Genomic DNA, 13,378 nt, shown 5'->3' with positions numbered 1-13,378 from the left:
CCGCTTACTCACTGGGAGGTTAGGCGGAAGAGGCGGGGTTTAGCTTCTGTGTTTTAAACATTTGAATGTTGAAAAAACGAAACCCCTTCATATCCTTTTATCCGTTTGTACAATTACTAATCATTTTTGTATTACTATACAATTTAGATTGCATACCTAATCCTATTGTCACTGCAAACAAAATGTATAAAAAAAACATTACACTGAAGCTTGTTTTTTTATTCGCGGGGGGGGGGGGGGGGGGGTAAGGAGAATGGCATGCGAATAACAAAAATCCGTGTAAAATTAATGGTTGTTAAAAATGCATGCTTTTTTTACGCATCAAAAATGATTGGAAAAGCAAAGATAAACCTCTAATAAGTGGTACATGTTGAATACTGTATGACAATAAAATAAATATCGCATGTTTTCTTAATATCGTGCAGCCTTACTTATTAGGTTTAATAAATTGTTCTTAGGCGGGAATGTTAGTGTGAATGGTTGTTTGCCAATATGTGCCCTGCAATTGGCTGGCAACGAGTCGAGGCGCCAGTTTACCCACGATCCTAATGTAATAAATTGTAAAGTTAAGGTGAATATTGCTAAAACTATGCTATCATTTCAGTGCATTTGATTAAAGTTAGAAGTAACACATTTATATGCAGTAAAATATTTCTCATCTAACATTATCTTTTAGTTATAACAAAACATAGACTTAAAAATAAAAACTATTACAATTGTTAATTAACTTTTTTTTAAATGAACATAATTTTTTTACTGAAAACTTTTTAAAATGTGTTTGAAAAAAAATACAAACGTACAAAATAATTCAAATTTTTTTATTCAATTTACCACAAAATGTAGAATTAGAAATGAAATTAAACTTGCTCCTGTTACTGTACATTTAATAAAAAAATTAAATCAAGTATATTTAAGGCAGTATTTACAGGAAAATAATTTACAATGATGTAGTTGATTACAAACTTATAAGCATTTTTAAAAATAGGAACCGACCCAAACCATTTCTTCAAATTACATTTGCCATAAAAAGTAGAATTTAAAATGAAAGTTTTTTGTCCATTATAATGCAAATTAAAGGTAAAAATGCTAAATAAAATAAAAGTAAAATATACTGAATAGTAAATCTATTTTTCCAATTTTATTTGTATTTATTAGAATTACACTCATACATGATTTATTGCCTCAAAAATGTTTTAAATTAAATTTACCATAAAAAGTATAAAGAAAAACTATGTTGCCATTATTAATGTACATTTAAATAAAAAAAATGTAACTGACATTTTTATAACAGTTTTTACTATTACCTCTACGCATTCCAAGTTGCCAGAGCTTAGAGCGGTGTCAAACATTAAATAATTATGCTCTATTACAGTTGCATAAAATTACAACATTATGATCCATTAGCTGTACAGAACAATAAATATGGTACATTAGTTGTACAGTATAGAACATTATGTATGCTTTATTAGATGTGTATAGAACATTAAATACGGCAAGTAGGGTGTAGAGAACATTAAAAAGCTCCATATGTAATAAACAGACGAGTACTTTTTGTTAGTTTGTGTACTTGATGCATTGAAGAAAATACAAAGTGTAAAAGCCATATTTATTTTCTCATCAAGGTATCACAGCAGGTCAAAGATTCCCGCCGCTGATGTCAACAATCATGAATCTAGAACCAAAGAAGTCCATCCCAAATGGAAGTAAGCAGTGCAAAACACATCGTTGTCGAGAATACGTGTGGACTTAACATCTACAATGCCTTTTTTATTTATTTTTTGTTCAACGCAACTCCAGAGAAAAGTGGTTTCTTAACATTGATGATAATTACAGTTATTTACAACAAAGATTACAGTATTGCACACGACAATCGCTTTCACGCACACGTCCGTTTATCACTGCTCGCGCATACACAATCAACTACAGAACATACTTGAACACATACTTGTCATTGTTCGTACAAACCAAAATAAAAAGCAAGAACGTTAATTTAAAAAGAAATATGAACATCATTTCCAAGGCCTGCTGCTGGTACCTGACCAGATGTTTTCAGGAAACCTCACGTGCCGCCATTTTGAGGTCTAAAACAACCTTCAAGAGGGGCGTTTACCTGCTCGCGTGTTTTGGACTGAAGCAACATGGTCCGGGGTCTGCAGGCAGGTAAATGTAGTAGTGAGTACTCGTTGGAATTGTGGTACTTGTGGTCAGTAGGTGGCGTTGGTGGGCTCCCTCTGAGAGCTGAACAGGATGTCGGCCTTGGAGCTGAGCACGTAGGTGAGCAGCAGGGAGGTGAGCAGCACGCCCACGCCCACGCCCAGAGTCACCATCTAGTCAGTGCAAACAAGAATTAAGCTGTCTTTTTCCCCATTAGTAAAAAAAAACAAAAAAACTTGCAATGCAGCATAACACTCAATTTTGATCCCAAATGGCTAGAGATAGGCCGATATGTTTTTTGTTTTTTTAGGGCAGATACTGATACCGATTATTAGTAGTCAAGGATGCCGATATTCTTAAAAAAAATAAAATAAAATAGACACTTCAGCTATTATTAATATTTTATTTTTAAGCATATGTTTATTGAACAGTGTCTAGTCAATAGACATCTTTGTTTTAAAAATCTAACAAAAAGTTCAAGGGATCTTTCAGGGGCAGGAACATGTCTTCAAAAGTTACAAACTTAAGTAAATAGCTCCCCCAATTGTTTGCTGTAGTAAATAATGTTTTTTTATTTTATTTAAAAATATCTGAAGTATTAAAATTTCACTTATCTCAGTTTTAATTTCAAACAAAAACAGAAAATGCAGAGAGTTTCCAGGGTCGAAAGCCTTTATGTTCAAACTAATGTACAATGCTATCTTCAGCCCCAAGTGCTCTATAATTTAATTTGAGTCGTGCAAATATGTTTGTATAGCACTTTACCGGCATAAAATGGTATCCCAATTCTCTATGCTGCATTAATAAGCAGCTGAATAGGACATATTACAACTAATTTAATTGCACAGAACATTAAATAGGTTCTAATGGAGTTGTAAAGTACATTAAGAAAGCGTTATTGGAAATGTCTGCAACATATGATTTGTATATGGTACGTTAGCTTGTTATACATGATTGAAGATGCTTCATTAATTGTATTAAATATTGAATATGTTGCATTTGAGCGCATTAAATATGGGAGATGTATAGCCCGTTCCTACCTCCAGCTCATGACTGGCCACCAGGAACACACGGCCCTTGATTATCTTCCAGCGAGACTCCGTCCAGGTGGAATAGTCCGTGGAGGTGAACTCTCGCAGCGGTTCAAAAGCGGGCGACAGCGCCTTGGAGAGGCGCACCGTGGAGCGGACGCAGTAGCCCGCCCTCTCGGTGGCGTTGGGCGGCAACGGGCCTTGAACCCACGAGTACGTGTACATCTGATAAAAGGAGCAATGATCATTATACGTTTTCGATGGGAGCGACTGGCCCCGTCGCCATGACGACCGCTCACGTGTTTGCTCTCGGTATCGCCCTCGCGCATCCGCTGGTTCTGGCAGTCCTGCTGGGTGACGTTGACCACGCTGCCAGTCAGGTTGGCCAGCAGGTACTGCACCAGGTGTGTGGGCTCGCTCGACTGCAGCACCACCCCCACGTAGAAGTTTGTGGCCGTGTCCTCTGGAGCACATAACAAACAACGTTTCCCAACTGTACATGCTAAGGCATTTATTAGTGAGAAGGTCTTTAGTTGCACAAAACTCCTTTTTGGTAAGACTATTCCAAATCAATATATACTCTATTTCCTAAAATAGTGCCTGATGGCATTTAGTTGCTCAACTGCAGAGTGACTAATGTTGTTTTAGTGAGGCATTTATTAAAGTAAGGCATTTATTAAAGAGGAGTCCTTTATTTTCAGAAATATCTTTTCATGACAATATTACAAAATAATAAATACTGTTTCCTCTAGTCAAGGCCAAGAGTGTTAACTTTGCTTATTAACTCTATAGAGAAACGTTTTTTTATTACATGGTAAGGCATTTATTAGAGAGGAGGCCTTACTTTGCATAAACAAATATTTATGACAATATTCTACAAATTGTATTTATTCAGATAATGGCTCAACCACAAGGAGGAAATTGTGTATATTAAAGGTAAGGCATTGAACTTTAATTATGAAGCGTTGGCACAAGTGCTTTTTCATTATAATATTCTACTTCCGTCGGGCCATCATTGACAGACGCCTACTTTTCGGTGAGTGATTCCACATTTTCGGCAAGTGCTCCCCTATATTTGGCAATTAACAATATTCTAAAAAAAATAGATACCATAATTCTTCAAATAATGACTGGGTCTGTTCATTTGTTCAACTACAGACAGCAAATGGTGTTTTATTTTTCAAGGTAAGGCATTGAATTGTATTGGCGAAGAGGCCTTCATTGGCACAAGTGCTTCTTCACTGTAATAGCCTAAAATATTATTTTATTCCCTGTTATAGTGGACATGCATGTGGATATACTCGTGGCATTGAAGCGATCGCAATCTTCAAAGACGTTTCAAGGTGTGAACCAATTATTTGCTCCGTGTCGCCATCTACAGCATTTGAGAAACGCTTCCCCTGCAAAACTGCCCCAGCACCAGTTTCACCGATTCACACAAAATTGGGTGGAGCTATTGTGACGCGCCGCCGTACGGAAAAGTTCTCAACGGCCCGTGCATGTGAAAGGGAGTTGGGCATATTGAATGAGATTGCAAACAACTCACTCAGGTGAACTGCGAGGTCGGCGGGAACTATCTGCTGCAGCCAGCTGTTATTTGACTGGATCAGGAATGAGTAAAGCATCTGAGTCACCTGAGGGTAAGAAAACCAACAGTGCAACGCTTACAAATCCAGCAACAGATTTGCGCCACAGAAACTACAACTGAAGGATGCGCTCATTACTAGTTGGGCGTCAGCGTTGATGCCGCTCAGCTGGGATTGCTCTCCTCCCGCCTGCTTGTACAAAGCTCGAGCGACCACGGTGGCCACCTCGGCCAGGGCCTGAAAGATATACGCACAATCTTTACCCAAACCGTAGAGTGACAAACGGGAGTTCTTCTGATGGCGCCGAGGCAGACCTTGGCCGTGTCTGTGACAAATTGCAGCTGCTCCTCTCGGGTCATGTTCTGCGGGTACGACACGCGTAGGTATTCTGCATTGTCGTACATGCTCTCATAGAACCTGCACAGGAGATTTTATGCAAACTTGACTTCATAATGGCCTGTATAAATCTAGTTGTGTGTCTTGTGTGCCTGCCCGACCACCAAGTGTAAAATTAAACAACCATTAATTTTTCTCTGCCCATTTAGTGTGTCTGTGTTGAAAAGTAGGGCTAATTTACATAATAATCAGCCCCCCACTTTTTCTCCCCCAAATATCACGATCCAGGGCCAAAACCCCCGACAGCTGTGCAGAGAGTTTGCAATACGTCTCCTTGACACACAAGATTCCCCATGCCACTTTTTCACCTGTTGCTGAAAGACGACTCGTGATCCACGATCACTAAGCCGGGGATGGGCCGAGATCGCAGGAAACGCTGGAAGGACGAGGGTGGCAGCGGCTGCGACGCGGCGGGCTCGCTCGCCGAGATGTTTAAAGCGGTCACGGCCAACTGGACGTTGTCCACCAGCGTCCTCACCTGCCACACGACGACAGAAGCTTAATAGAAGAGGTCCGACGGGATGCGTTGAGCCGGGAAGGGCGATCGACAAACCTCCACGTCGACGCTGGTGTTCCTCCTTGAGACGGGATCCGAGTGGAGCCACAGTCGCGAGTCGGCACGCAGGCCCACCTAGACGAAAACAAGGTTATTTTAGAACGGAAACTAAAAAAATAAAATAAAAGAAAATTATAAAAAAAGAAAGAAAAAAAAGACAACTATTCTATACGTATTCAAAAAGATCTGGGCCGATGGCAGAGCAATGTTTTCCATTTTTGTATGTTAAAAATAAAGAGTTACAAAAAATAAAATAAAACTAACTGAAACTACATTTTACGTTTACAAAAATAAAACTATAATTATAGCAAACATTTCCTTTGTTTTAGTCTATGGTAATTAATTTAATGCATAAACCCCTGGGATTGACTTTAAACATGATTTTAAGCATATTTATTTGGATATTAACCGGAATAAGGAGGTTTGAAAGTGTGACACAGAAGCTGCCAATAGAAAAGCACCTTCAGCACTTTGCGTGCTTGACTTTTGGCTCCAATGGCTCGGCTCGCCTCCTCTTTTATTTAACTCAGCCGAAATGCAACGCTAGGTAAGAAACTTTTTTCATTTCACCATGGTGTTTATTAAATATTGCACACAAGTAATACACTTTTGTTTTTTAAAACAAACTAATACTGAAACTAACTAAAACTAAACTAAAACTTAAATACAGTAACTAAAAATAATAAAAACGAACAGAACCGCCCTGAAAACGAATTAAAACCAACTAAAAAATAAATAAATAATCAAAACGAAATAAAAACTAACTCAAAAGAAAAATCCAAAACAATAATAACCCTGGATGAAACACATTCAACACTTTTTGGTTTAACTACATTCAGCAAAAAAAAGCAAAAGCACTCCTTCCTCGCTCAAGAGATGGCGAAGGGGACCATGACATAGCACCCATGGGAACTTTAAACATCTATGTCGTTTAAAAAAATATATATATTTTTTTTTACAAAAGATATCACTACAGAGCCACCAAAGATGACAACAGCTGATGTTGAAGCTTCGGCGTGTTTATAAATAGTGTATCTTATTTGTGCCACATTAGAGAGTAGAAGGAAAAAGTCACAATCAAGTTATTCCAATAAAAGTTCGGGTTTTTTTCCAGCTTGGAGCCATTTTTTTTGAGTGATAAAAGTGCTGCGAGTAGCGCGATAATTAGCATTAGCGAGTCAGACTGGAGTGGATCATTACAATTCCTTGCACATCTATAGATTAAAGCAAAAATCATTGTCAATCAAAAATCGCCCATAATCGAAAATCGATTCTGAATCGAATCGCAGGCCCAAAAATCGGAATCGAATCGAGAGACGTTCAAATATTCTCACCCCTAAAATAGATGATATACATGTATTTAATATCTGTTTAAAGACACCAACCAAACTTTTTTTTTAATAGCAAGTTAGCTTCAAACAATCATGTCATCAAACCATTGTCTTGTTATGGCATACACAAGAAGTCAAGCACCCGTGTTGCTTTTGCATTCATTTTAGCACAACTACACACCTGTCCGACCTCCAGCAAAGAGTGAACGTTGTCTAAGTCCACCACAAAATGCTCGTTCTCCATGTCGTAGACCATCCTGGAACTGCCGATGTAGTCAAACGTTTCCTGCGGGTTAATAAGAACTGTTTGTTTATTTTCAAACACCCAAAAATCAACAAGGTGAATATTAGCGGACGAACCCCCTGGAAGAAGGCGTAGAGGATGGTGCGGTTGGGCGGCGCCGCCTGGGTGACGTTGCGCAAGGCGTGGGCAGCCGCCAGCAAGGCGATGAAGCCAGTGGCGGCGCTCTGCGCTCCAGGAGCGATGTCAAAGAAGAACGATCGGCTGTCCAGCTTCACGGGGGGAGAAAAAGAGCAGTGCCATCGTTAATGGCAAGGATCGGGTTGTCATTTTGATCCCGAATGTGAAATGTTGCTTACAACAAAAATCTGGTTTCTTTGTATTTTAATTTTTTTTAAAGTTGGTTTTATAATATTAAAAAAAAATGGAGATGCTATTAAACCAATGGACAGGATAATATTTACAACTGCTATACAACAATAGGTTTGCTTTGTGTTTCAGATATTAGATATTGTTTAAAAAAAATATTTGGTCATAACGTTTTTTTTTAAATCATTGGCAAAAAATTGTTCCGAATGAAGAAAACATTTTCGTTTTAACATTTGGATAAAAAAAAATTCTCTCTTAAAAAAAAAAATGCATCCAAATATTTTTACCCCGAAAACAAAAAAAAAAAAGATTCATGTCGTGTACCACAGCATTTGGATAAAAATACCTTTTAGGGAGTTTTTCAATGGAAAGCAATAATGTTGTTGTTGTTTTAATGTGTTTTCTATGATTGCTCAAAAATCATCAAGTAAGGGTTTCTTTGTGTTTTGGATAAAAACTTCTTTTTTTTTTGTTAGACAACAATTTCTTCCTTTCTTTTTTAATTATTAAACAACAACAAAAATATGTTTTCTTGATGTTTTGGATAAAAGCAGATCTGGAAATTAAATTTAAAAAAAAGTTAAATATGTACAGTATGTGTGAGGGTTTGACGACATTGACATCAAAAACACTTATGTCCATTTAATAAAAAAAATTATATATATATTTTTACATTTTTGGGATGTCTGCATTCCGTTTTATCCCAAAAGCATAAAAATGTAAAAAATAACAAAAATGTACATGTTTTTCACATAGCAGCGACGAAAGTAATGAGGGAGTAAATAACTCACCCGAGCAGCCGCAATGACGACGCTCTCGGACATCTTGTGTCCTTTGGCCGTGTTGTTGAGCGGCCTGGTGGTGGCCCAAACGTTGAAGTCTCCCAGTGGGTCGCAAACGTACTCTACACGGAAGCAAAAGTGTTACGGGACACTTCATCTGGTACGCTGAACCACACGTTACCCCAAGCCAAATTACCCGGCGTGATGCTGAAGTTGATATCGTTCCTCCTCATGCAGGTGGCCGTGTTGGTGACGGCCGACATGTGCGAGTAGAGCTGCATGGCGCACAGCGGGTACTGGGGGGCGCTGCCGTTCACCATGCGGTTATGGTCCAAGTAGCACTGCCAGAGATGAAGACAAGGAATGTCAAACTTGCACTCTTCTTGCTCAAACGGTGGAAAGAACGCGCAGCACCTACCTGTCGGATGAGGCGTGTCTCTTTGTCATCCTTCAGGGAGAAGATGGGGAAGTCAAACTCCTCGTAGGACAAGCCGTTGCCCAGAGAATTCCACGCCATCGTGCTGCAGTGAGCCAAGGCCGGGTCGTAGCTCTCGGAATACACGCCTAGCATGAACAACATGAACATCCATTACTCGGGGTGCGAATTGCCTAGTACCCGGCGAATCGATTTGTATCACGATTCATTAGTCACGATTTGATCCCGCTGCGAATCTATACAGATTATGTTATTGTTATTATTATTATATGTACACTGTAAGATTTGTATGAAAATTTATTTATCTGAAAATTCAGGCTTATAAATGAGCCACTGCTGTTAACAAACATGTTCATGTTTGAACAGCACCGAAATAAAATATTATGGCTTAATGTTCCATTAATATAACATTCTCCCATGCTTAATGTCTGAATCCTAACCCCAAGTAAGACGTTTTGTTGAATATTTCCATTAAAAAATTGATGTTTAAAAATCGATTTGGCCGCATATTGAATCGATTCGAGAATTGCGCTCTAATATCGCGATATATTGCCGAATCGATTTTTTCTAACACCCATATTCATTACATATTGCTTGTCTACAACTGTGTTGTTATTTTTTTTTATTTTTTTTTTATCTGAAAAAAAAATGCTTTCTTCATGTCTTGACTTAAAAAAAAAAACATGGCGAATTGGAGATACGGGTTTTCATCTATAATATGTATTGGTGTTCCATCCTGAATTGTATGAAATTGGATAAAAACATTGTCTAGATGAATGATTTTATTGAAGGGCAAAGATTTTTGTTTAATCATCAAAATCTTCATGTTTAGAATTAAAGAATAAAAAAAGAATGTAGAGTACTCATGATGTTTTCATTTGGATACCATCTATATATGTGTGCTTTTTAATTTTTTTAAATGTTTGGTCAGAGAACATACGTGCACTTGTCGTGTGGATTAAAAAAACATTTATGGGAATACGTAGAGTTCATGTTTTTCATTTCATCACATGACATGAAATGACTAATGGGAGTCGTTTTCAATTCATGTTCTGGATAAAAACTAATTTGGATTTGGGATAAAAAGAAAAAAATAGATACAGGTTCTTATCGACTATATGCAGTTATAATCTTTAGAAGGAACATGAATATACCAGAGTGTTTTCTTTGTCCAATTTAGGATAAATATGGATTTGGATAGAAAGCATAATTTGAAGTCAGTTTTTCATTGGACATCATTGATATCGCTGCTATGTGCAAAACACTTACCAGTATGTCCATTTTTGTCATTTTTATGTTTTTGGGATGAAACTGAATGCAGACATCCCAAAAACTTAAAAAAAATAAAATAAATAAAAAAGGACATAAGTGTTTTTCACATAGCAACGACGATTTGCTAAAATCCTTTGCACAGCAACACAATGTTTTTTAAAATATGGTTTTAGATATGGAAAAAAAAAAGATTTGCAGAAAGGAAAAAAAAACACATACAATTTTTGGAAAGCATTGTGTTACTTAATATTTACAGAGTAGCAAAAATGGGAGTTTGTTCATACTTTGGGAAAAACGAATTCTAATAAAAAAAAAAAAAAATTTTAACATGGCGATACATGTCTTTATTGGACAACAACAATGTACTGTATGTTTTCATTGTGTTTTGGATAAGAGAAGTAAAAAACTAAAACTTGGAGCTCCCGGTATAATATTTTTCACTTAAAAACGACCAATTATTTTCAATGAAAACATGTTTTCATTTTCGGATAAAAAAGGAATTGGATAAAAAGGTACCAACATCGGAAATACATGTTTCCATTGGAGAGCAATCTATTAGCAAACCAATGACAAGACTAAAATGAGTCATGTAAAAAAACAAAGTGTAGAAAAAGCACCTGTGTTTTCATTGGGACACTTGTTGTGCGGGGAGAAGCCCTCCGCTGGGTTGGCGTTGGGTGCCACGACGGCGACACCCGCCACCCTGCTGGAACCGTTGTTCAGCTTCATCATGATGGACCTGGTACAAAGAAACCATTATGGAAAATGTACTTGTTAATTGCTTGTATACAAATAGTTGCCTGGCAACCCATCAAGCGTGAAGTTAAACAACCATGTCAATCTTGTTTAATCTGCCTATTTCTGAAAATGTGTCTCAGATCCAACATGGATCAGAGGGTTAGGGAAACCACTGCATGTGGGTAATGCCTTGTTAAAAACAACAACAAAAAACCTGGTGAAGAGCTGGTGTTCCAGGATAACCATATAGGGGGAATGGAGACCCGTGCGCAGCACAAAGTCCAGGTTTTCTTCCGACTCCAATACATGGAGCACGCCCACATCTCCGGACAAGGAGGCTGGTGGAGAACAAACTCAATTATCCACACAGCTATAAAATACACTCATCAATTCATATGGCGGCTTTACTCACACTGGCAGCCGATCTGATGCGTAGCGTTGAGCAGCCGCACACACGGGACGGTGTAGTTGAGGTGCACGTAGATCTTCTTCTCCACGGAAGTACAGCCGACGCCTATAAGAACAACACTTTAATTGGAGCACAATACCATCACGGTACAGTGAGTGAAGTTACCCACACCTTTTGCCACAAATAGCGAACTATCAGTAAGCAATTGTCGCCAACCTAAAATGCTTTGTAATTGTCTGCAGATGCCACTAGATGATGGCAACGCAGTTTTTTCTATTAGACCAGGCTATGGTCTGAAAAAGGTGAAGCTTCTCCCCTCGGTTGAACATAGTGGCCACCAGATGGCACCAAAGCGATATTCCCTATTAGGCATGGCTATGAGAATACTAAGTGAGCAAATAACAGAGAAATGATCAAAAATAAAAACCTGGGGTTCACTTTATAGTTAATCAGCTATGTGGTCACCATTCCACAACAAAGCTTTGGACATCAAGGTAAGGTTAGTCAATATAACCAACTTTCATCAATGAATTGGACTTTATTTGTCAGGACAATTATATTAATTGATTGATATATATACACTTTTTGTGATTTACACTTTTTTATTAAAGTTTGGTGGAAGGTCATTTCAGAACCAAACTGCACGTTAAAGTGTCTTATTAAAAATAATGTATTTTTCATTTATGAATACTTCCAAGGCGACTGCAGTTAAATGTTAGCCATTGTGGTGGTACATGGACAGCCAAGAATATCACAATCGGCCAAGTATATTTTGAGAGGGTATTTTGTGTAAAAAGCTGGAGAACCACTGACATAGCCCTATTTCAAGGTGAGGTTAGAAATAAACTAATTAAACGTAGATTTTCTGGGATTATTTTCACGACGAATTGATCAGGGAGCCCGGGATTAGTTAAACAAGATTTAACGTACACTTCACAACAGTTGTGTGTTAAATGTATAGTCAAATTGCGATAAATTACATAAATCGTACATGGGATATCATTGGAGGCCGCAGTTGAGCTTCAGGCGGTTTAAAATCACGAGTAGTCACGCTCAAGATCAGACGCCCATTGTAGAAGCACTAATCCAGATCGTCAGCACACAAAAACGTTAACGTTGCGTGATTTAAAAGTCACGATATGTTAACCAGAGGGCCGACCTCCACTGGATTGATAACGTACTAATACGCCGACATTTAAGACACAAGCTAATTTTGAGAAGTCGGCTCACTACTAGCTTAGCATAAAGCTAGCTAACTCACAAAAGAAGTCGGAACAACCGAAACGTTTTGTCTCGGAAACACTCCCCCGGTGCACGAAAACACTAAGATACGCAAACTTAAAGCTGTCCTGATGTCAACTTACCGATGAAAAACACACAAAGTAGAAAATTCAAAGTCCATTTGTTCGACAGCAAATCCATCTTCCTGGTTTGAAAGATGACCAACACAACAGGAAGTTGTGACAACACGTCCGGGTTCCGGTGTTTGACTTCCTGTCTGCTTCCGAAACATTTTCCTGCCTACAAAAATCACCACCTTTTTGTTGTTCTCTAATACAGAAAAAGAGAACTGCGTTGCATAAAACAATTAAATAAAATGTAAAGAAATACAATGCTTTGTGTGTTGTTTTCAATCAAACGCAGCTTCTGTACGTAAGGGCCTTTAAGTTGAGTGGCCTTGCGAGTGACATCGGGGCTTGAGTCGGATTGGTTGTTTGCAATTGACTTTCGAGTTTTATTTTATTTTTGCGTTTGTCTGTTTGTTCCGCTCAATAAATATATATATATATGCATTGGCGGCTCTTTTTCCCCCTTCCCCTTCATTTTTATTTAAACTGAGAAAATGCATTAAAAAAAACTAGACGTAGGAATGCTGAAAGCTGAATGCTAAAAGATGGATGCTGAGGTGAATGCTTATGAAGTAAATTGAAGTATGAAGTAGTTGAAAGATAAATTAATAAAATGAACACTTGAACCCAAGAGGCGTGAATCTTTGAAGCAAGCTCCATTCATTTAGATGGAAAAGTGGAACTAATGATAATCAATTGGAAGGGAAAAAAATCACTCAATAGCGACA

The 13,378-nt window shown here is 38.0% G+C and overlaps 1 protein-coding gene across 1 annotated transcript; it reads right to left on the bottom strand.

The window, feature by feature from the left end:
* Nucleotides 1–1,587: 1,587 nt before the first annotated feature.
* On the bottom strand, nt 1,588–12,766 carry ncstn (nicastrin). The gene is made up of 17 exons (XM_086096851.1): nt 12,666–12,766; nt 11,305–11,406; nt 11,107–11,230; nt 10,772–10,893; nt 8,865–9,010; nt 8,643–8,787; nt 8,456–8,568; nt 7,415–7,567; nt 7,236–7,340; nt 5,721–5,798; nt 5,476–5,645; nt 5,086–5,188; nt 4,910–5,008; nt 4,732–4,819; nt 3,485–3,648; nt 3,195–3,410; nt 1,588–2,327 (listed from the first exon to the last, which is right to left on the bottom strand). Exons 1-17 carry the CDS (start codon nt 12,721–12,723, stop codon nt 2,205–2,207), a joined length of 2,109 nt encoding a protein of 702 aa, XP_085952977.1. The 5' UTR covers nt 12,724–12,766; the 3' UTR covers nt 1,588–2,204.
* Nucleotides 12,767–13,378: the final 612 nt, after the last annotated feature.

This window comes from Leptonotus elevatus, chromosome 1 (genome assembly GCF_054856555.1).
Source record: "Leptonotus elevatus isolate MCC_2025b chromosome 1, RoL_Lele_1.0, whole genome shotgun sequence".
Classification (NCBI taxonomy): domain Eukaryota; kingdom Metazoa; phylum Chordata; class Actinopteri; order Syngnathiformes; family Syngnathidae; genus Leptonotus; species Leptonotus elevatus.
This window is presented reverse-complemented; position numbering and strand designations above follow the sequence as displayed.

Coding starts and splice junctions, on each gene's coding strand:
- ncstn (XM_086096851.1), bottom strand. CDS start 12,723: ATGGATTTGCTGTCGAACAAATGGACTTTGAATTTTCTACTTTGTGTG. Junction 9,011..10,771: donor GTGTCCCAATGAAAACACAG/GTGCTTTTTCTA, acceptor TGTTCATGCTAG/GCGTGTATTCCGAGAGCTAC. Junction 4,820..4,909: donor TCAACGCTGACGCCCAACTA/GTAATGAGCGCA, acceptor TCTTACCCTCAG/GTGACTCAGATGCTTTACTC.